Source organism: Zonotrichia leucophrys, chromosome 1A (genome assembly GCF_028769735.1).
Source record: "Zonotrichia leucophrys gambelii isolate GWCS_2022_RI chromosome 1A, RI_Zleu_2.0, whole genome shotgun sequence".
Lineage (NCBI taxonomy): Eukaryota > Metazoa > Chordata > Aves > Passeriformes > Passerellidae > Zonotrichia > Zonotrichia leucophrys.
Genome location: NC_088170.1, coordinates 6,551,353 through 6,575,343, shown reverse-complemented (window position 1 = coordinate 6,575,343; position 23,991 = coordinate 6,551,353). Strand labels below are relative to the sequence as shown.

At 43.2% G+C, this 23,991-nt stretch overlaps 1 protein-coding gene and 2 long non-coding RNA genes across 6 annotated transcripts in view; 2 read left to right on the top strand and 1 right to left on the bottom strand.

Moving 5' to 3' along the window:
* Positions 1-1,077: 1,077 nt before the first annotated feature.
* Positions 1,078-7,361, bottom strand: LOC135456426 (uncharacterized). 2 transcript variants are annotated; one of them, XR_010442539.1, is made up of 4 exons: positions 7,282-7,361; positions 3,869-3,993; positions 2,616-2,771; positions 1,078-1,897 (listed from the first exon to the last, which is right to left on the bottom strand). It is a non-coding gene; the product is annotated as an uncharacterized LOC135456426 (long non-coding RNA). The 2 variants fall into 2 exon arrangements; XR_010442540.1 differs by lacking the exon at positions 3,869-3,993.
* A 1,806-nt stretch (positions 7,362-9,167) lies between these two features.
* KIAA0930 (KIAA0930 ortholog) overlaps positions 9,168-23,991 on the top strand; it is a 53,341-nt gene continuing 38,517 nt past the window's right edge. For 2 of the 3 annotated variants that reach the window (XM_064736635.1, XM_064736625.1), the window contains exon 1: positions 9,628-9,981. In XM_064736635.1, coding sequence (XP_064592705.1) covers positions 9,855-9,981 — 127 coding nt within the window. In that variant the 5' untranslated portion in view covers positions 9,628-9,854. Of the gene's footprint in view, positions 9,189-9,627; positions 9,982-23,991 lie in introns of those variants that run through there. The other variant, XM_064736644.1, reaches the window with a different exon arrangement.
* On the top strand, positions 12,204-23,454 carry LOC135460043 (uncharacterized). The gene is made up of 4 exons (XR_010443147.1): positions 12,204-12,317; positions 21,252-21,373; positions 21,980-22,193; positions 22,286-23,454. It is a non-coding gene; the product is annotated as an uncharacterized LOC135460043 (long non-coding RNA).

The window sequence follows — 23,991 nt, the reverse complement described above, 5'->3', positions numbered from 1 at the left end:
AGGATTTTAACACTTGGTATAAGCAGGACTGAAGGGGGGTGAGGAGTGAGGTGGGTTGAAGCCCTGAAAGTTTTTACTCATGGAGTAAAGGGTGAGAAGATGAAGCACTGCTGTGGTGTCTTTGTCACAGGTTCCCTGAGCCACAAAGAGCCACTTAGGGTGACAACTATAAGGAAGCTTGGTCATTAAGGAGCCAGGACTGTGACAAGAAGAAAGCACAGCACCAGGATGTGTGCTGGGCTGCTGGGACCTCACACAGACCAGAAGGAATCTGTGCAGCTCCCTGGCCATTATTCAATTCAGGCCCAAACTTCTCCCTGCCTATGGCCCCCATTCCTGTGTCCATTCAGCTGTGCCCTGGGAATGAATAACCAGGGACAAGCTGCCCTGGAGACCTGGCTGTCCTGGCCCTCTGAGAGCTTCCCACACAGAGTGCAGCAGCCTGTGGGGAGGCAGAATCACACACACCCCAGAAAGTGCCAGGTCCTGCAGCATCTTTTAGGGAAAATGTAAAGCATGGAGGTAACCGAGAGAAATGAGCTCACCTGTTTTGTGAAACTTGTCTGTGTGTGTACAGATGTGGAGCCCATAGTTGATGTTATTTTGATTTATTAATGTATTTGCTGAGTTTTACTGTGGTACACTCAGACCTGTCTGTGTTACAGTGCAGTGGGTCCTGCTAGGATTGACATAAATCAGAGAACCACAGAATGAAAACTGTGATTACAATAGAATGCAGATTTCATTTCAGAAATAATGTGTTGTTCTGTAGCTGTCCTTTCAGGTTTCACTTTCATAAGCCTCTTAGAAATTCAGCTGTGAAATTTCACCCCGCCTTCATTAAGAGCCAAAACCCAAGAGCACTGCATGCCATGAAAAGCAGATAGTGTATGACTATCTCATATATCTCTACAAGGTAGTTATATTAAAGATTTATGATATTTACTAAAACATGGCCATATCCTTGGCTTGCACAGCTTCAGGCTTGCACAGTTCCATTGGTACATACCCAATACACCCCAGCTGGGAATGCAGCCTTCAAAACCTTTACTCATTTGATTGTTGAAAGGCTGAGGCACAGAAAGTCTCACAAAATAATTTACACTCATCTGGAATATCTGTGTAATAAAGCAAGAACTATGTATTTTTCACTTTTTTCTCATTTGTCCAGGCACAAAAAGTCAAGACTTGTTTCAGATGAGTTTTTCCCCTGGAAGATTATTTCTAAACCAGGGATATCTAGTTTCTAAACTAGAGAGATTCTTTCAATTTAGTTCTCTACACAATCCTAAATCACCTGAATAATAAAAAGGCATGAGTGTGCATGTGTATGTCTGAATGTTTAGAAGATTTTTGTATCTTTTCACTGACTTTTCCTTAACACCAGTCACTCTACAAGTACATTATAACTTTGAAGAAATAATTTCAAATACATGGTAGCATTGCATTTTTTGCTGTCCAGCTAAGATGCTGACTTGAACCAAACATCAATAACAAGAAGGTCTCACCACTGAAAAAGTGTAATACCTCTAAAATGAAAAGCTCTGGCTTGTTTGTTAAGGCTCATTTTGTTGCACACACAGAAATTAAAAGGAGCAACACAAAACCACCAAGGCCAGCATGACTGGTTTTCTGCCTTAATTGTGGCAGCTGAGCTGCTGCAGAGCCCTGTGCTGTAATTCCTTTCCAGCCATGCTTGGAGTGCCCTGTGCCTGTCAGGAGGCACACTGCTGCTGCTGCTTATCATCAGAGGAACAGCAGAGCAGGAAAAGGCATTTCCTGTGCTGCCCACAGGCTCAGAACACCCTGCAGAGATGTGAGGCGAGTGCTGAGCCATCCCTGGAAGGCAGCCACATCTGGAAGCTGGATAGCAAGGAAGAGCTGGCATTCCCATCATCTAGGTTTGAAGAAAGGTTGGAGGATGGGAAAAAAAAAGAGAAAAAATAAACAAAATAAGGAAGACTTGCAATCAGCTAAAGAGAACGCAGATTTTTATGATGATGAAATGTTGGGTGACATCCAAGTTAAAGAAAAGACCTGACAGTTCAGGATGCCTCTGTTATAATAATTTCTTATCTGACTGCTGCCATATGTGATTTTTGAAAGACTTCTGACATCTAATTTCTCACCCTTTGTTCATAAGCAATAACTTGTGTGTTTAATCTCTTAGAGGACTCTCTTCTTTTGTCCCTGCACAGTAATTAGACCTAGCATAATTTAGAGCCTCTAGATATTGCATGTATGTGATACTGTAGCATTCAGAGCTAAATGCATGACATTTTCCTTTAGTTTAATTTGAAAACATTAACCTTATCTTTTTTCATACTGCCCAACAAAAGAATACGATCTTCACAAGTGGAGTTGTCCCTTTCCACCCTCTGCAAAGCCTTACAGGTGTATTTCCCCTGAACACGAAGGCTTTTGAAACAAAGCATGACATCAACAGAGATTGGCAGCTGTCCATGACACTGTCAGCAGTGTCATATGCTCAGAAAACCATATTCTTTTTTGGGCAGTATGAAAAAAGGTAAGATTAATATCTTAAAACTAAACTAAAGCATTTGTCAGGGCTAGCACACAGCCAGGCATTCATGGACAGACAGGGATGCACTCACCAGTTAATTCCCAAATCTTCACATTTTCTTGATTGTGCCTGGCTCACAATGCAGTATGTGAAACCCCTGCTCTGCAGGGACTTGGTGCTTGCATGTAGAGACTTTAGATCTTCCTGACAGGAGATGGCTTTTCTGCCTTAATGTTTCCACAAAGAGCTGGTGAGATGCAGGAAATGATTCTGAGAATTTGGCACCTGATGTGCATGAAGCTTCAACAGTAGCTGTAAGCAGGCAGGATTGTGTGTGTGTTGGGGTGCAGTTCAGCTCAGAGCAGGCAAGGCAGCACCCCCTGCACTCCTGACATGCAACACTGACAGAGAAAGGATTTTCCTGACAGCCACGCTTTGGGTGTGCTGACAGAGACAGGTGTGAAGAAGGAAGAGATTTTTGCTATACAGCATTTCGTTTGGCCTTAGCAACCAAATTCGTGTTTCAAGAGTGAAGAGTTTCTGCCTAAATTCATGGAATCAAGTAATCCTCTGTGTTCTCTAAGCCATTAGAGCTGTGAAATTCAAATTTATGTTCTTCAGCTTATTTATCTCAAACATGCTAAAAACAGCCTTTCTTCAGTGGAAAGACACATCCCACCTCCTTAGCTGCTCCTTAGCTGCCTCTTCTTCATCAAATTGCTTGAGGAAAGGAAATCTCACAGCCTCCTGCCTAAAACAAGCACTTAATAAGCCCCCTAAATCTAACAGATACTTTTTAAGCTTATCTGGGGAGCACTTTTTATAATCTATAAAATATTTGGCTAAGGAAGAACAGCACTTCATGAAGGAGTGCTGTGTCTGGGGACACCCAGACGCTGACTGGCTTGACTCCATCTCCTCCTGCTCTGCCTGCACCAGTGTGATCAGCATTCCCCAGGACAGTGTGGGAGGGTGCAACTGCCCAGGGAACTGCCTGCCTGCACTAACAGGAGGAGCACGGAACACCTCAAGCCTTCAAATGTCTCTCTTTTTCCTCCTGGTGAGACACAAATGCCTTACAGCACAGAGTAAGCTTCCCTAGAAGCAGTACAGAAACTTACTTCTGACACACACCATTCATCTAAAGCACCATTTGGGGAATTTTCTCTTTAAAGCAGGCTGAAACCTGTTCTGTGTGGTTGCAAACAGGTCTTGCACAAGCCTTGAGCACCTCCTGAAGTGGATGGCAAACACTTTGCTGTGCTTTCCTGGCAGCCACAGCTCAGTGTGACACAAGGGCAGCCCTGGCTCACCTCACTGAGCCCCTGTGGCCCCAGCACCCACCTGTGTTTTGTCCTCTAAAGGACACAGGCAATACTCAGCCAGAGTTACACATTCACACTTCTGAAATCCTGTGTCCAAGAAGTGCTGAACATTTCTTTAGCAGCTGCTGCTCATGAGCTCAAAGCCTGTAACAAACAGAGGCTCAAGAGCACGGGCACGTAAAGGTGAGACACAGGTAAGGTAACATCACAAGGAATTTAGCAAAATACTGGCAGCAAGTAAGAGTCCTGTGGAAAGAAATGCTGTGTCACTGTCTGGGACAGACCTGTCAGCAGATATTTGGCCTGTGCTGATTACCTGAGTCCTTTTTACCTCTGCTCTCTGAGGTGGCTTCCAGCCAGTTCAGTTTTTTCAGCAGAATCCCATGCCCTGAATGAAAAGCCCTACCTAGCCTGGCAGGGGCTCCTTTCCTGAAAGGAACTTGAATTTGTCCAGGGACTTCCCCACTTCCTCTTATCCAAGAGCTTAGCAGTGTGAAAAAATAGTTCCTACATGGATTTTAGACTTGCTGGGCTGGTGAAGAGCTTGGGGTGGGTTCACTGGGTACAAGTACAGCTCAAATAAAACAATGAGACATGGATTCTGTGTAAGTGGCTTATTAATCTCAGAAGTCTGTTATCACAAAGGCTGTGGTTCATATGTCACTCCTGTCGAGATAATTATCCTCTCAGGAACAACCTGGGATAAAAGGCTCAGAGGTTTTGGCTGAAGAGAAGAGGGATCAGTCTGTGCTAAAAGCTCTACATACAAGTTCAGATGTGTTCCTACTCCTACAGTGCTGGGCTGAGCCCTTCTAGCTTCCATTCAGTATAACCTGCAGCAATTAACAGATTAAAGTAGGAGCAGGGGTAACAAGACAAAGAAAGGGGAAAGAGCAAAAGAAACCTAAACACATAGAACACCTCTAAGTTCAAAATTGCATGACCTTAAGTATTCTGCTGTGTATTCAGAGATCTAACTTCAAAGAGTTATTTTAGCTGAAAAAGATCATGTAACATTCTGTACATAAAACTTTCAGTGACTTGTATGTTTAGTCTTGGAAGCTAAGCCAGGCCTGTGCTGAAGTTTTAGAAATAACTTTGGGTTATCTTTCAAGCTAGCCAACTTAACACAGTTTATAATGGGAGGGCCCAAACTGCCGCATCCTAAGTCAGAATGCTTTGATGCAGTTAGAAAAGCAATTAACTAGAGATTGAGAATTCTTCTTTGCATATAAACTGCCTGGATGGCCACTGACCCATAGGCAAGCCCTCAGCAGAGCAGCAGACTGCCAAAGATGGTAATAACCCAAATTGAGACTAAAATATGATTTGATTTTTTAAATTGCTTAATCTCTTCCTCAAAAAACTGCATTTCATGCCCCATGTCTTCAAGCTAGATATAACATCCATTTGCTACATACAGCTGCTATTAATCATAGTTTCTTATTATCAGTAAATAACACATGAGAGAAATGGGGGTACTTTGCATGTTTATAATTGGTTGAATAGGACTTCCAAAGCTTCCAAGTCTTACAAAGTCTGTTCCTGCAATAGTTTATGCACAGACAGAGCTTGAAGAGCTCCAGTAATGCCGAGCTCAAGTGCTCTGACAGGTTGGAAGAAGCCACACAGGTTTGCCAGGGTCAGGACTGTCAGGTGTGTGTAATCTAGGACTCAGCCATTAAACTCAAATGCATTCAGTAAGCTCATATTTTCCAACTTGCAAACTCATTTTCACCATTAGATATTCACACCCCATGTGGTCCTATTAGCTCACACTGCAGGCTACCACTATCAGCTACTACTAAAATAAATATAGAAAGAAAAATACAGCCTCATACAAATAACTTGCATGACTTTCACATAGCAAAGGTGACTGATATTGACTGGTGCAAAAGGCACACCACACAACATTAAGGCAGATAGATATTTTTAATAAGGCTAAGGCCTTTGCATTTACCTCTCTGCTGTATAGAGCACACATTCGAAGGTACAAAACATAATTCAGCCCAGCCTCTGCCCCAAAGCCTATCCATCTTGTTGATCAATATGCATATTTTACATCAGGACATGAAGTGCATTATTACATAAGAAAGCACAGGAATCTATTGTCAGGGCACTGTGCAGCTTAAAAGCTCCCTGGAGAGACTCCGAGGCTGGCAGGGCCTGTGTGGTCACAGCTCAGCAGAACAGAGCCTCAGCAAGGGACCAGGATAAACCAGAGCCAAAGGCCACCACTCCTTCCAAGGGGGGCTCAGGGCTGAGCTCAAATAGAGATCCCAGCTGGGGAAGGGGGAAGGAGAGCCCAGGTGAGAGTGATCAGGGCTATAACACCCATTACTCCAGAGAGTTTTGTGTGTAACTGAGTTGGGTGAGAGCCTGTCTGGTCAGGCAGTGCTCCCAGTGCCCATTATAGTGATAACTATAGTTATCACTATGCAATTATATAGTTATTATAGTGATATAATGTTAAGTGTTGATGAAGAAGACCTTTAGGACCAATATATAAAGATTAGATACAAAGCCCCCTCTCTGTAAAGATTTTGGGTAGACAGAGTGATTTCTTGTTTTACAGTGTACCATGAGATCTTTAAAAACCAAAAGCAATTAGCATTCTAACAGGTTTCTAACTTATCTTAAGGGTATTTAATTAATAGTCCCTTTAAGAAAACAAACTTTATTCCTGTGTTTTCTGATCAAGTGCTGTGATCTGCTAGGAGGTATATTTAGCTATGGAAGCCTAAAGGAAGGAAAACAGCTACACTTTTTGTCCATGCATGTGTTTTGATGGAAACCAGAAAAAGTAGAAGGTAGGGTGGGAAGGTAAGAAGGGGCAGGAAAACCTTTTCATTTTATACAAGGCCTGGACAGGGCAGCAGCAGGTTTCCTTGGCTGTTTTTTTAAATCTAGGTGGCTGGAACTTCACAGATAGTTTCCAGGGCACAGGCTGAACTCCTGGGGTAACACTGCTGTAAGGCTGGTGACACAAGTGCTCCTGTGTGCCCCCAACATGACAGTACTGTTGGGATCCAGAAGCAATCTGCAGGAGAAAGACGTCCAAGCCAATCCTGTCACTCCTCCAACAGCAGAGAGAGTCCTTCCTTCTGACAATGTCAGAAGCAGCTTGGAGGGTAACAGTACAGGACAGCCTTCTGCTGCTCTTCCCTATGGGATAAATAACTCTAATAACTGTATTTACAGGGCTAACATGTGACTGCAAACTTCCTTCTCTCCAAGAAAAAGAACTATCAGATTAACCAGGAAAGAAGTGCTTAAATCCTGAGATTGTACGTCCCCATTTTCTATTGCTTTATAAAAGAACTAGATATTTTACTAGCAAAATGCTACATCAACTTCAAATTTCCCTCCTCTAATTCCACAGAAAATACTCATCTATGTTGGCGTTGTCATCTTATCACAGGAGTTCCATACCTTCTTGGTGTTTCTCATGGGCAGCTCCTCAGGGCATTGACTGTTTCTTCTTCCCACAGCAGCCACTGAGTCCCATTCCCTTCTCACTCAGCCACTCCACTCTTTTATAGCATCTTCGTCTCATTCCTTACAGCTGTGGCCTGTTAAACTCAGGCCTGTTCCTAATCTTTGATAATTGGCCCAGCTGCAACTCCTTAGGGGTGACATTACTTTCTGCACTATCTTTATTTTCTTATATTCTGTCCCACTACAAGTTGGTGTCATGGGGAATGAGTGCATGACTGTAAATTGCATTGTCTTAGGCTGGAAATGCAGGATGTGGCTGGAGGTGTGTGTTCTATTGCCATGGGTTAGACGTGGGGCAGTTATCTGCTGTTAATTAGGCCACCTGTCTGCCTGTTAAAACCAGGTGGGGCAGTTTTCTTTATCTCTTCCACAACCAATCCCCCCTCCAGGAGATATCTATCTTTTGTTAATGTGCCAGTGAGTGTCACTGCATGGCTGATAAAATTCCATCGTCCCATTGTTAGATGCTCCGCCCAGGGGGAGGAACCAAAAAATTCCTACCTGGATATAATCAGAGATTTGAAACACCAATAACAGCCTTTCCCACTGGATTCCCAGAGGAACAGCTTTCTTTTCCACTAGATTTCCAAAAGACCCGGCCCATCTGCAACACCACCAGATCTTCAGCGGAAAACTCCACCCTTCTACAGGATCCCTGCTCCACCAGAACCACCCCTGGCACTGCAGGAGGGCTGAGCCACCATTTAATGGGACTGCTACCAACCCCCTGACCCACAGGGTGTCAGGGCCTATTCTGTTGCTTTGTAAACTGCATTTTTATTTTATTTTTTCCCTAAAAAACAATTGTTATTCCTGCTCCCACATCTTTCCCTGAGAGCCCCTTAATTTCAAAATAATAATAATTTGGAAGGAGGGGGTTTACATTGTCCATTTCAAGGAAGGCTCCTGCCTTCCTTAGCAGACACCCGTTTTTCAAACCAAGACATGCATTCATCAGGTGTCTGATTGTTAACTTACCAGTGTCAAAAACTGACATGAAAATAAAATTGGCAACATAGGCTAAATGTATCCCATTGCAGAGAATGGATGTGAAGTATTTGATAATTTCTTTTTCTTATTGTGCTGTAGCAAAAAGCCCAACTCTCAAATGCTGTCAACTCAGGCTCGAAGCCCTCTGATCCATTTGCTTCTCCCCACCACTACTTGCAAGGCCTGCCAAATTTCAAATGGGGCTTCAGAGAGAAGAATAGTCTGCCTAAGCCTTTACAATATTTTTAGGAACTAAGGAGAGGCTAAAGAAACATTGTAAATAGAAAATGTCGAATGAATTGTTAGCAGAAAAACTAAGAAGGTGGTGGTATTGCTCTCCAACGGTGGCTTAGAAAATGGTAAATTTCTGAGGAAGTTTTGGCCAGTGTTGGAATTTGCTGTGGACAAGCACCCCCAGCTGCAGGAGGACATGGGATCCAATCTCCACAGCACAAGCTGGGTTATTCCCTGAGATCAATTCCTGATTTTCACAAGAGGTGCTAATGCTCAGGAAGAGGTGACAGATCTTGGCAGAGACTTCAGCATACACCTTAGGTTGGGTTTTGTCCCCACAGAGGGCACATGGGAACAGGAGAGCAAGAAGGAAGCTGTAGGGAGATAGAACATAAGTAAATAAAGATAGTATAGAAAGTAATCTTAACCTGTGAAGAGTTGCAGCTGGGTTAATTATTAAGGATTAGGAGCAGGCCTGATGTTAACAGGCCACACCTGTAGCCAGTAAGAAGAGTGTTATAAAAGAGTGGATTGGTGGGAACTGGAATCAGTTGGCTGCTGTGAGGTCAAGGAAGAATCAGTGCCTAGAGGATCTCCCGACAAGAAACATCAAGGAGGTAAAAACTCCAGCAATATGGAACCCTTGCAATGTAATTACAGTAGAACTGTTGCACTATAATAACAACACAGGACTATGTGAGTAGTCCTGGATATTAGCTGATGTCAGGTATGCAGGATGGATTGTCAGGCATACAGGATGGGTTTCCCAGGATGCTGGTTGCTGTCAGGGATGCAAGATGGGTTTCGCAGGACGGACTGTCAGGGACCCAGGAGGGGTGTCCCGGGATGCAGGATGGGTTTCCTAGGATGCTGGCTGATCCCAGAATGCCGGTTGCTGTCAGGGATGCAGAACGGCTTTCCTAGGATGCTGGATGAATTGTCAGGGACACAGGTCGGGTTTCCCAGGATGCCGGTCGCTGTCGGGGATGCAGGATGGCTTGCCGGGGATGACGGTCGCGGCGGGCCCGCCCCGTGGGCGTGCCGGGGCTGGTGCCGGCCCTGCCGGTGCCGCCCGGCCGCAGCAGCAGAGGGAGGAGGAGGAAGCGGCGAGCGCGGCCGGGCAGCGATCGGGGGCAGCAGCAGCGGCCGCCGTGTCCCGTGGGGGCCGGCGGGACCATCCCGGGAGAAGCGGCCGGGCAGCTGGGCCGGGAGGTGCCTGCTCCTGCCGTGCCGGGCCCCGGTGCCGCCTTCCGGCGGCCTGACATGAGCTCGGCGCCGGCAGCATGGCCTGTGCCCGGAGGGACGGCGAGGCGGACGGCGAGCCCGACCGCTCCCTGCGGCACATGCTGCGGGCCATAGCGGAGGAGCGGAGCCGCGCCGGGCTCCGGCACGACGGCCTCGGCGGCCTCGGTGAGTCGGGCGGGGCGGGCGGGAACCGAGCCGGGCCGGGAGAGCCCGGAGGCAGCACCAGCTCCCTCAGCCCCGGGCCGGCGCCGCGCCCGCTTCACGACAACACCCACAGCAGCAGCGGCGGCACCTGTTGTGTTCCACGGCCACGGCCCCTCCTGCCCGCCCCAGCCCTGGGGATCATCCCCGCTCCATTGTCTGAAATGCCCTTGTGGGGAAAAACGCTCAGGCAGCACAGCGTGCATCACCCCATACTGCATTTTTTAAGCGTAACGCGTGTTTTGGGGTGGAAAGAAGCGATTTTGGGCGTCTCTGGGCAGTGCTCGCTGTTGTGCGGCTCTCTGGAGATTGCGAGGCTGGCGCCTCCCTGCTCTGTTTAAATGACTTCACTCTGCTCGCCGCGCTCTAGTAAGCACAGGATGTTGTGGCTCTTGCAGGTCGGGTAATTTCTTAAACCGTGGAGGATTTTTTAACCTTTCTGTCTTGTTTGTTTCCATCTCGGTTGATGTAAATTTCACGCAGCAGGTCTTTATTTATGTTTTGGCAACGCTTGTGCGCTGCAAACTGAAGTTTCAGGTGGAAATTTGGTCAGCTTTAGGCAACAGAATGGTATGGCAGCTCATTAACCAAAATTGTTCACAGCAGGAAACTCTTCTGGCTAGGCTAATGAATAGAAATTACTAATTTTTATATGCAGCAGTAGAGATCATGGAAATTATTCTTCCAAAATTCCTGTCTACCTTATTCAAAGCTTTTGTATAGCCAGGACTGGACCTGTGTTCTAAGGGGGTGAATATCCAGAAGTTTTTGCAGGTGCAGTGCTTGAAATGATGAAAAGTGATACACAACACTTGTTTCTCCCATGGTGCCTTCATTAATGACTCCTCCCTCCTCAGCTTGTTCATAAGGCCCCAAAAGTCTCATCCGTTTTTGAGCCTTTGTTAAAAGCTCAGAATAAGTTTTTATTCAGGTTTTGCGGGCTGTGAGGTTTGGATGAACATGGGGAATCTCTGGTTCTCTGCCTTTATGTATCAGTTTGTCTGTCAGTGCTTGCTGTGGTCTCCTTGGGAAGGAATGGGCTCTCTATTCTTCCCTTTTGCTTTGCCACAGAGTGAAATCTCGTATGAACAAAGAGAAATGATTCTTGGTTCTCTATGCCTTTTTTTCTGATAGAATTGGCTCTCTGGGATGTAATGTAGTGTTGAAACGTTACAGGGGCCTAATAAAGCAAGTAAAATGTTGTGGCATAGAAATTGTAGATTAAATTTAAATGCCCGTGAGATTGCATTCATTGGAAAGCTTCTGTCAGGCCCTGTTTGGCCATCTCATGTTTGAATGTGTGATAAAGAGAAATATCACCATCACTTTCTTTTGCTGAAATTAGGAAAGGGGAAAACTGTGGCAGCTGGTAGGACCATGCAGATTCTTCTTCTCTGCTTGTGTCTGAGCACACATCCACAGCAGCCCATCATGCTGAGTGGCTTTGGCACTGTCACACAAGGAACAGCGCAGTGGAACTCCTTTCTACCAGGTGAAGAATAGAAAGGTGAACCTCAGGAGAGCTGCTGAGCTCGTGGCACTGAGGGGCTGCTTGTGGCTGTGGAGATTTGCATTTTGCAGTGTGTTCCCTGATCCTCAACATCATCGGTCCCAGCTAATGAGAGCTCTTTTCCCCTGTGCTGTGATTTGTTGCCAGGTCAGTAAACTGTTTAAATACCTCCTTTAGGAAAAACATCATCTTTAGGAGAAACTGTGGGTGAACCCAAGTGGTTTAAACTTCTGCATACCTGCCCTGTATTTTTGAAAGCTGTTGCAAGGCACAGCTGGAATAGCCTGGGCTGCTCTGGGCTGTGCTGGGCTCTGGCAGCACAGCAGATGTGAAGGATTTTCCTCAAGTTCAGAAGGCATGGAAGCAGTCACAGTCCTGTCTGGGTTCAGGTGGTTAGCACACAGATTCTATCTGCCTTTTGTGCCTGCGTGGCACATCACCTGTGGGGCTTTGGGAGCTGCACACCCACAAGCTGGTTTTATATTTGTGCTGGGGTTTTTTGTGGTGCCCATGTCCTTCTGAGCTGTATCAGCAGGTGAAACCTGTTGTTTTCAGTTCCCTTCAAATCAGCTGGCAAAGACTCCCAACAGTGGCTTTTCCCTGAGTGCTGCTAATCCCTCAACAATAAAATGGGACTCACTGGGTCCCATTCTGTCTCCTTTTCTGTATTTTCTAGAAGTGAGTCCAAGGAGGAGGAAATTGCCATTTTGCTGACACTGAGGTTTTGTGAGAGGAATTGCTTTGTTTCAAGAATGTCACATAAACATTTGGACAAGCTTTGTTCAGGAAGGTAAATCCCCTCATGTGATGGGATTTTCTGTCATGTCCTGTTTATGTACAAAATGTAGCACTTCAAAATAATGACTCATGTCATTATTTACCAAGCTGGGAAGGGTGATGTCTCTCCAGGAACTCTTGGCTGGCTGTTGGTGTCACCCAGTTGGACAGCTCTGGTGTTTGTTGTGCACTGAGGCCCCTCTGAAATGCTGCTGGTTGCAACACTTCTGTGGCAAAACACTTCTCCTCCTGAGGGAATGGCAGATGTGCTGTGTGTGTCCTCAGCCAGGCTGCAGGAGACACACTCCTCACTCTAAAGGGTTTTTTTTAACTTTTTAAGGGTCTAAAGTTTCCTTTTGGCCAAATCCCTGAACTGGGGAGTGTTTTAATTTTGGTGGTTCCTGATACTAATGTGTAACATTTCCAGATACTTAATTTCCTTTCATTCAGTGACAATTTGCCCTGCTTTTGGAGTAGGAGAGTGGGTTTGGGTGGAGTGTGACTTTATTATGGAATTTGGGATGAGTAAGAAAAAATAAATGGGTAGATCTGAACAATCTCTTGAACTGTGGCTAATCTGTAATGAGGACATGCAGTGGGTGAAAAATGGAGAAGTCCTAGAGCCTGAAAAGGAGGTGAGTGCAGCACATGGGGCTTTACAAGGAGCTGAAAACTGATGTGTGCAACAGGAACCTGTTCCAGGTGCCAGCAGAGAGGCCCAGTGGTGTTCCCTGCCATGAAGAATTCCTGGTGCTTGCTTTCCTGTGGATGTTCTGGGACTGGAGCAGAGCAGAGTGTGCTTGGCACGGGGCAGCAGAAGCAGGAATGCTCATCCTCAGAGCCACAGGTTGCCTGGGCTTGTTTGTGCAGCAGTGCACAAACCTCAGGGCTCATCATGTGAGAGAAAACTGTAGTGTGATTCATGATGAGTAAGACCTGGAAAGAATTCTTTATCCTTCCTGAGAGAAGGGAAGGTGAGGTGGCACACAGTAAATGCTGGTCCCTGTGGTGGAAATAGTGCGGGGAAAAGGATGAAGAACAGGGGAAAATTTTTCTTTGGGAAACAAAAAGAGGTTAAAATGAAAAATTAAAAGGAGAATTAATTTGGATTTGAAATATTCAGGCCTTACTTTTTTCATAGTGTAGTAACTTTTAATTAAATTATAATATTCAAGAAGGATGTAATTGTGTCTGTAACTTTGAAGAAAGTGTATCCACAGAGTAGGTGGAAGTGCCTGCAGAGGATTCACTGCAGCACAGAACTGGTTTGACAGGAGTCACTTTCCAGCAGACACAAAACATTCTGCATTTGTGGTTCTGGGAGTTGTGGAGTCAAAGGTGAGAAACTACAAAAGCTGCAAAGCTTTTTCTTCTTTCGATCTGTCAATGAAAATCACATCTGTCCTAACAAAACTTGAGGCATGTATACAACCAAAATTCACCAATGAGTGTGTTTTATTTAGAACAACTTGATTTCACCCTAAAAAGACATTTTTTATTACTTTTACCCTATTATTTACACAATCTCTTTTGCCCTATTTATAAAATGTTTTGCAGCTAATGAGTATGAAATGTTCACTAAAAAATGCATAGTCAAATACTGAGGAGAAAAAGAAGATACTATTGTAAGAAACTTACAAATAGTAAGATAAAAGGGTGCTTATAGAGTAGCTTCCTTATCAGTAAAAACCAAAAATACCCCCCCACAACATTCAACCAAGAGGAATCTGTATTTCTTTTTAGGAAGAGTTCTAGAAAGTGCAAATACAATGCAAGATCAGAACAGATTATTTAAATCAGAGTCAAAGTAGATACTTTGAAATCAAAGTGATTCAACCAGTTTACCCTTAGGTAAATACCCTGCGGTATTGAACCTGAGATTTGTAGTTGGATAAAGATGAGCAAATAGCAAAGAAATTCCAGTGTGAAAGAAAGATAGATTATTATAAAACTGATTTGCCTTTTTTTTTTTAATTCTTTTGCCTGGCATTGAAAAATGTCTGGAAAACATTTCTGCAATCCGATAAAGAGGACATTTGGTGTGTATGAGTGCTTGGATGGGGTGGTGTGGGAGAAACCACAGGTGGAGCAAACTCCTGGATCCAGTGGCTTTGTCCAGGGGATGGGAATGCATTTCTGCTTGTCCAAGGGTTTTGTGTCCTGGGATCCCATCCTGTCACTTCTGTGATCAAGTTTAGGAATTCCCTGTAGGATCAGGCCATGCAGAACAGCAACCTGGGGCTAAACTCTATGGCTGCAGCTCTCCAGGGTTAATCCCTATTTCTGTGAGGTTTTATTTTTTTGTTTGGTTGGTTTTGTCTTTTAAAGGGGATTCATTTAAAATTCTGTTCTGATTGTTCCTTAGAACCTTGTTCATGCTGCTGTCACTAATAACCTGTCAGGTTTCCATCACTCACTGGTGTATTCAGGGATTTGTCATGTGGCTGCTGAAGGCTGGCTTCTGTCTGGAGGGTGACAGATACTCCATGCCACATGGATAATATACCAAATTCTCTTTTATTACAGCTTGCACATCTTTCTATAACAGTTGGATTATTAGTTTGTTCTTTCATTTTAACAGAGATGAAACCTTATGGGATTTTTCATGCCCTTCTTGGGAGTGTACATGTTCAAATTATCAAACTCAGACTGGAGATGCTGAAGTAGAGAGGCAAGATTTTTCTAAAAACCAGGAAAAAATCCAACACCGCCACCCAAAAAAAAAAAAAAAATCCCACAAAATACCTTCCAGAACATTGTTGCCTTACCAAAATGAGCAGCTAAGTGTCTAAAGCATGGCGTGCTGCTGTTCATTTGTGGATGCTAGCAGAAGTTGTTGGATCTCCCCTTTTTTTTTGTTCCCTCCCCTTTTTTTTTTTTTTGGTTCCCTCCCTTTTTTTTTTTTGGTTCCCTCCCCTTTTTTTTGGTTCCCTCCCCTTTGTTTTGGTCCCTCCCCTTTTTTTTTGTTCCCTCCCCTTTTTTTTGTTCCATTTCCTCCTTTTTATATAAATAAGACATCTTTTTAGATAAATATTTATGTAATACTTTAGCTCTATCAACATTAACTGCTTAGTTTTGTTGTCCTGTTAGTGTGCTCTAAATCTTTAGTAAATTTTAAATCCATTTGGAAGTCTGAGTTCTGTTTTGGAATTTAAGATGGATGGGAGGTTTGTCTGAGGGATTAGGACACATCTTGTCCTATAAGGTTCAGGATGGATCTTTTAAAGATTTAGCATTCCATCTGTTTGGATTCTTTCCAAGGAATGAAAACTGGAATTTCTTGAAGAATGAAGTGTGCTGGTCTCCCCTCTATGTGTTAGTGCTCAGGGTGCTGATCAACAGAGAAAGCTCAGAGGATGAAGGCTTTTCAGTAGCTGAAATATACAATGTCGATACCTGAAATAGCTGAAATACACAGTGTCAATAGCTGAATTCAGTGTTTCATGTCCAGCTGCATTTCTGGAAAACCAAACCCCTGCAGTTAAACAGTGACTGATGATTGTTGCATCTGCTTATCCCTGTGAACTGTCTCAGTAGGATCAGGTAGCAGCTCACTGATGTTTTAGAGTATTACCTGGAAGTGAACAATAAAATGGAAAGAGAAAGTCTGTACAAAATCAATTCATGGTGTCAGCAGCCCACTGAATAGTGAAGCTGCTTCTTACAGAGAGCCTTCAAAAATATGTGAAACAAGCTGTTTGTTAACCCAGTCCCTTGGGTTAAGCAGGGTGAATTTCAGGGAAGCAAGATTGCTCTTTTTTTGGGGTGTGTGATCATAAAGAGGATTTTGATTGCCTTTCTCTGTGCAGGAAATAAAATGCAGTGAGGATACAGGAGCAGCAGATACAGCATCCTGCTGCTGCTGTGGAGTTGTGGTCACCTGGGCTCACTGCAGCACTAGCTCTGTTGGCTGAAGTTAATCAGATGCACCAACACTCCTAAAGAATTTTTTCCCCAAATTCTTACTGTTTAAGGTACAAATTATAGGCACAAATTATATTATGTGAATTATATTATTTATGTGAAGATTTTTAGGGTTTTCTGCAATCTCAAGGCTTTAAAACTGAAGATTTTGTTGTTTTGGTTTACCTGGTCTCTAGGATAGACAGTGCTAGTGCTATGCAGAAATTGAACCCTGAAAACAGTAATATTCTTTATCTTCCTCCTCTGGGGGTTCCCCAGACATATTTCCTTAGGGGCCACAAGTTAAGTCCCTTTAGGTGAATGTGTATTTTGCAGGCAGGTGATGTGATGTGAAGAGAAGTTCATTTTGGAATCTGTCCTGCCACAGCAGTGAGGAAACAGTATTGCTGGTATTGAGGCTGCATTTGGTGTTTCAGAGTATTTTTTTTTGCATAATTTTCTTTCTTATCTCAGAAGGCAGAGCAGATGCCAGGCAATCATCAGTCCTTCCATATTTGAGGTATTCTGGGTTGTTTCCAGGTGCAGCAGTGTGCTGGATGTGCAGAAGTGCATCTGAGGTGGCCTGATCTCTTGAACTGTGCAGTGTTTCCCTGTGGAAAATGACATCATTGGGCTTTTTGTTCCTCCTTTTTGGGCAAGATGTGCTCGGTGAGTCAGGCTGAGGCTGCCCCTGGCTTTGCTGTTTGTGTTGAAAATCTTTGTGGCTCAACAGTGACCCAGCTTTTCATGAGCTCCCATGGCAGGAATGGCCCTGCCACCACACCCAGAGTGATTTCAAGTGTCAGTAATATTGTTACAGGTGTTGCTCCCATTTTTATCAATCTGTTGGTGCTGGATCGTGTCAGGTGTTCTGTAGGAATTTGGGTGAGCACTGAGGTGGGGTTTCCTTTGAGCACATGGAGGTGTAAGGTAGATTATTTCTGATTTTCTGTGTCTGGCAGTAACATAGGGAGTTGTAGCTCCAAACTCTGTTTGCATGTCTTAACTCAAGCTTGGATAAAGGGCAGAAGTGTGTTGGGAGTTCTTGGTCCTACCTTGTAAGGCTTGGTGTGGTCAGCAGGAACTTGAGAAATGGATTAAAATGCCAGTGAAGCTTTGGCTGTCTTTGCACTATGAAGAGCTTGATTTGATTGCCTGGAGATGTTGAAACAAAATGAGGGAAGTGTTTTGAAATGGATTTATAACATTCTGCTAAGAGCTGTGAAGGATTCCAATGGAAATTTATTCTCCTGTGTTGTTGGAGAGCAGATCCAGGAGATGTTGGATGTCCAGCAGTGTTACATTGCCCATAAGGGATTTGTTTACTTACCTGCCTTAAAGGACCTGGAGAGGTGGGTTTCAAATTTCCATAAAACTCAGTGCTCTGTAATATAAAATAATAAAATAACACACAGGGTGTTCAGTATGAGTGAAATAATCAATCTTGGGATGAGTTTATTGCCTCAGGGGGTCACTCCTGCTTGGTGATGGCCTGATCTCATCCTCTCAGAAGGAAAGCAGCACGTTCATGGCAGTACAACCTGGAGATAAAGCTCTGTAAACCCAGGTGTCTTTCTGAATCATGATGATCCAGCTTTTTATATACTTTGTAGGAATGTTGAGGTATCTTGTTTGTTTCTAATGAGTAGTTTAATTCTGCCTAAATAATGAAGGTCTGAACAGATGACCCTTGTTTTTCATAACAAGGGTGACTAAACTCTACTCAAAGCATCATTTCAATTGTTAGTAGCCCATGTTTTACATGATTAAAGGGAAACTGATTTTGTCCTCTTTGATCTTTGAAATTAAAATCATAGATTACATTATGCTGAGTTCTTTGCTCTGACTCTTCAGATTCATTCCGGATTGTTCTTCATCAGTGGCTTTTCTTTCCAAGGAACAACAATTTAAATGTTTGCATTAGGTGCTTTAAAAATGACCAGGATAGAATGATGAGATTTTTCCCTTTCTTCTGTTCAACAGCTGTCAGTCTAACTCATTTGGTGATAGATATCTGAGTGGTCATATGTGTGTGTGTATTTAATAGGATGCATTAATCCTGTGACACAACAGAAGTGTTTTTGAATGGAACAATGATTCTTTTGCACTTGTTCTACACTTGAGTAGCATCCAGTTGCTCTTAGAAGCCAATAGGGAAAATGTGGTTGTGAGTTTCAAATGGAAAAGTGGAAAGGCAGGCAAAGTGTGAGATCCCAAGTAATTTGTTGCCACCTTTACAATCTTGCTGTCTTGAATTAATTTCTAAAATAACATTTCTAGATATCTTCAAAAGAAATAGACTAAGAATTTAGACTTGCTGTGTTGCAGCTCACTCTGATGTTTTGCTCTGAGGCTGCTGTAGCTGGTGCCAGCAGAGTTGCACTCAGTGTCCTGTTCCTGGAGACTGTGCTGTCTTCTCTTCCCTCCTGTGACATGGCCAGGAGCTCCACCTGGCCTGGAAATAACAAATTCTGCTTTATTAACAAGAAACATATACATGGAGTTGTCTGTGATTTTTTTGCAGCAAAACTTGAATTCTCTGAGTTCCCTTCCAATTTGAATTATTTTCTACAACTGCCAGAAATGAAGAAAACTCCAGGTTGGAATTTTTTAGCCTATATTGTCCTGAATGGGTCAAAAGGGGAAAATCAAGTGTAGACACATAGACATCCTTCCTCTGTCTCCTTTTCTGGTAAGAAACTTTGAATGGAATCACAAATGTTTCTTCAGCAAAATGCTGTGAAGAATGCAGCAAGCAAAAATGTAATGCTTGCCTTGTACTTGCTTGTCGCTATCTGTGAAACCTGAGGTTGAGGGCATTTCCTGAAATTTACAGAAAATGAAAGGATAGGGAGAATTTGGAGTTACAGTGGTTATATCTAAAGCCTTGGTGTGTCTCTTCAAATGCAGGATCTGTGCTTCAGTGCTGTAATGATTGAGTAGAAGAATGTTAAGACTTATATTCTTTACTTCTGAAAAAGTAGTTGCAACATCAAAAGGCAATAAACTGTGTAATCAAAATCTCAGGGGAGGATGTTTGCAAGCCCAGTGGTGGGCAGAGGCAGTAAAAGACCTTGTGGTGCTTGTGTGTGGAATTTTCTAAGGAAGACTTTTCTTCTTCAGCTCACATGTTCCCGCCTGAGACCTTGTCAGTGTCATGAGACAGGAGAAGTGATTTCTCAGGAGATAAAGGTTGTGACTTTCTCTGGTTGTTTATAAGCCACTTTTGTAGCTCTTTTTAGCCTGGAGAAGAGTGCCTGTTGAGGATGGTGTAGTGGGTGGGAGGGGAAGGAGGGTGGAAGAAGCAGAGCTGAACAATAGACATGTTGTAGTTGGAGGCAAAAAGCTTCAAAGTCTCTTAACTCTTTAGTCAGGATTCTGTTCCCTTGGCCAGGTTGCTGCAATACCCCCATGAACAAATCCAGGTCTGTAGGGATTTGCAGCTGGGCAAGTCTCCCCTTTGGATGAGGAACTGGAGCAGTGATGCTGGTTACCAATGGAAAGGGATGGCATGTTTTCAATAGCTGAAATATTAATGCAAGACTAAACCTGTGTTTATGAAATAGAGCAGCAGCTTTGCAGTGGTTGCTCTCCCTTAAGGAGCAGGGTGCTGGCTTTAGGGCAGTTTTTGAGTTTTGTCTGACTGAAGGTAGTATGTCACATCAGTTAATAAAATTCCCTCTCCCTCCCCTCTCCCAGTAATGACCATTTCCACAGAGAGCCAGTTTTTTCCTTGTTTCCAGTTGTTTGGTTGTGGACTAAATGAAATTATTGTGCTTTACTTGGGACTGTCAAGAACTGTCCCAAGTTCTTGACAGTCTGCAGCGTACAAACCCGGGATGCTGATGAGGACATTGATGATTTCCAGCCTGGCTGTGCTTCCTTGACAATTTGATGGTTTCACAGCAAATTGAGCAGCTGTTAGAGGAAACATTTTTCTTCCATGCATGACTGTGATTTGTTTAAAGAGAGTGGCCTGCATTTGCCATAAGAGGAGATTTCACTGGGGTGGAGGTTAGTGGGCAGGCAGTTCACTGTTATTTCTATCTGATCAGCTGTATTTGTTGTCTTAGAAACCTGCATTAACAGTAATATCAATGCTAAAGGGAGTGCTGCCTAAATAGCTGAAATATCCAGGCACTGGCAAAGACACTCAGTTTGTTGGACAACCCAACCCTGAACAACCCTAAGTGGGTTTTTAAGTGGTTTTTTTTTTTTTTTTTTTTGAGAAATACATCCTTCTTTAGACTGGTTGTCTTATGTGTGCATATCAGGTTGGGCACCCAGCTAGAGATGGCAATGTCAAACAAGTTTTTTTTAAATCTTGGCTGCAAGATAGGTGAAAGTGTTGGTTGTCAGCTTCTAGAAGTGAGTGGGTTTGTGGTGTAGAAGGTAAGTGAGAATTATGGCTTCCACTGTAAGGTTGCCAAGTGCTCACTCAGAAAGATGCTGCTGATGTTTCCAACCAGAAGAGAAACTGAATTTGGGAAATGCCAGTCTGTGATAGCAAGTATGGCCAGGAAATAACTCTGCTTCTCTGCCAGCTGCTGTGTGATAGCTGCTCCTTCCTTCTGCCTTGACAGCAAGCTGCAGCCTGGGCAAAGATAAGGTTCTGGGAGGGAGGGACATACACGAAATTATCAGTAACAGCCACAGTCTTGGTAGTTTTGTAAGGCTGGAATACTTTTAAAATACAATTTGCTGGTTTTACCCAACTTACCACAGTAGTCTCTCAGATAGGGCTTTGACAGTGGTGTTTATTAAGTGTGAAAATGGGGACCTTGGATGTCATAAATTTACAGAAGCAGCATCAGGGGGGTTGCTTTGGCAGAGAACAAAAATAGTGTATTTTAGCAGTGAAAACACATATTTGTGCTATTATAGACAAGTTTCTGCACTCCAGCAGGGCCAGCACACTTCTTAAGTTGCAAGTGACCTTTCCAGGTTGGATCTAAGTCTTGGAAAGTTTGGGGCTGTTGCTGGGTAATCCTGAAAGCAGCAGTAGGAAATGTGTAACCATTTGTCCCTCTTTCACTGGATTTAGTGGCTGCATCCCGTGGGGTTTCCTCTGCTGAAGGAGAATGTGTACACCTGCAATAAATCCCCAGTTAGGCCAGCTCTGAAGCACAGCAGCTTCTCTGCAGTTTCTAGAAAAGGCATGACAAGGTGATTCCTCTGGTGCTTCCCTCATGAGTAAATTAAATCTGTAGATTTAAGGGATGCTGGAGTCCTTTGGGGATTGCACATAGTTTGGAAGTTTTGGTGCCATTTCCAGGGAACTGAACTATCACATGCTTTGAGAGGCTGAGGTACAGCAAAGGAGCTGACAACTGTTGGATGAGAGTGGATTTATTATTGCTGTGCACTGCAGTTCAGTAGCAGGTAACCATATCCCTTCAAGTGTGTTCACCCTTGCTAGGATTAGCACTCAAAGTAAACTGTAAAATGCTGTCTTTATTTGGTGTTTCATACTGACCTGTCATATTTGATGATTTTTTTCTCTAGATTTATCTTCTAGGGTTACTCTTGTTGGAAAATATTTCTCATGTTATTATGGTTCCATTTCAATTCTGCTTTTTGGAAGTGGAAATCTGTAGACAGTGCGCAGTAGTTCATGCTTCTAAATTATGCAGGCTTTGAGTATTAACTGAAATTATGGTTTCCTCAGGATATGATATAATAGTAAAGAAGAGACTTGCAGGAAGATGTATGAACTTTAGGAATACATTTTACAAATCTTTTTTCTAGAGGAGATTGTGTTTGTCTTCTCAGCAATGGTGCTATGAAGCAATTTCCTGCGGTGGAAGAAGTGCTGGTGAAAATGGAAATGGAGAAATGAAACAAATAATGGATGAAAGAAAGTAATCTCTCTCCCACCTTCCACTTCTGAGTAACACAGAAACCATCCCAAGGAGAATAAAGAATAAAGTAGAAAACTGCAATGCCCAGAGTTCAAACTCTGAGATTTCTTGATGCTTTTGTGCAAGTGAGCACTTATTTCCCTTCAGTATCCTCACTGCTTGCATAAAATGCAGTGACAAATAAGCAAGACTGATTTTTTTTTTTTTTTCCCCCCAGGATGTGAGGAATCAAAGGGTCCAAATTTGAGGAAGCTCTGAAACCCCAGCTAGACTTCGTGATTAGTGTTTAACCTCAGTCATGTTCAGTTATACTTTGTCACTTTTAGTGGAATTTCAAAAGACTACACAAAAATTTGTGTCCTTTGCATTTTGGTGGCCAGCATCAAGCGCATTCCAGTGCTGTAATATGTGACACTGCATGGCTGTGGTGTCAACCTTAGCTTGAGTTGCAGGATCAGCTGAGTTGTTCTCTTCATGTGTCTTCAACTTAAATAATCCATGAACTTGTGCTGGACTTCCACAAGGTCATCCTGTGCCCCTCTGCATGGGGAAAACAAAGGGAAAACAAACATGGTAAATGTAATCAAAGTGGCAGATTATAGGTGAAGTTCAGAAAGTGGAATTAAAAGTGTTCCAGAAGCTGTAGTTTTCTAAGTGACCACAAGTACTTTAGAAAGCAGTTGGGGATGTAGATATGATATGCTATTGATATCTAGAATGGTGAGATGAGTACTGGGCAGAAAATCTTAGTTTGGTAAGGAAATAGGTAGAAAAACCCCAAAACCAAAATAACACCCCAAAGCTGAGAGAATGCTTGTAAACTCTGGTGTACCTTCTCACCTAAGGTAACAGCTCTCTGTGGGAGTTGTCCTACTGGCCTTTAGCTGTATTCTATTTAAGGAGGTGCTCAATTCACCACAGAAAAACCAATTTGGTCCTTAACAGAACCCCTTTGTGTTGTTTATTGTTCTCCTTTGGTTGTGCATTGCAGATGTGCCTAAAGCCACACTCAAGTTTACTTCTGTGAATCCCTTCTCTCTTGGGTGAAATTCAGTTTAAAAAAAATAGCAGAAAAGAATTGTTTGGATTGAGAAACATCTGTACAAGATCTTAAGGGCAAGGGAGGCAAGTGAGAAACTTGTGTTGGTCGATTGCTCTTCAGTGCTAAGAGCATTCCTCAGGTGGGTGGGATTGTTTCCGTTGTTGATGCAGTGGGTTTTTAGAAATTTAATCTTGGAAAATTAAAGCACATGAAATATTTCAACTTTGCTGTGTGAGGTATTGTTGATAAAGATGTATTAAAAGTGAGGAGCTCTGGGATGAATTTTCTTAATGCAAAGCTGTGCAGTTTCACACGTGGTTGTGAAAGCTCTAATATTCCCTCCTCTAGGCTGGCAATGTGTCCATTTGTGCAGAAGCACATTTGAAATCTGCACTGTGCATTTGAGTCTTCTGCCTGTGCATAAGGCTTTTTCCTTTTAATTGTGTGTGAAAAACGCCAATCACTTGTTTTTAAAATTTTGAAAGTTTAATAGTAATAAAATGGTTGTAAAACTAGCAATATAATTAGAGTAATAAAAATTTGGACAATTAGGACAATATGAGACAATAAAAACAAAGAATTATGGACAGTCCAGATACCCTTTTCTGGGCAAAAAAAGCCCCAAAAAGGACACACATTAACAGAGGATTAACCCTTAAAAACAATAGCCCATTGGATATTCATACAGTTCATACATGATACATAAATTCCATTCAAACAAAGGATTGTGTCTGTGTCAGCTTCTTCCTCTACATCCTGAAGACAGCATCTTCAGGGCTGAGCAAGGCAGGACGAAGTTCGTTTCTTCTGATAAGGGAGCAATAAATTCTTTTTCTCCGAAAGATTTAGGTGTCCTGTGGCTGCTATCTCGCTGTGAGTAC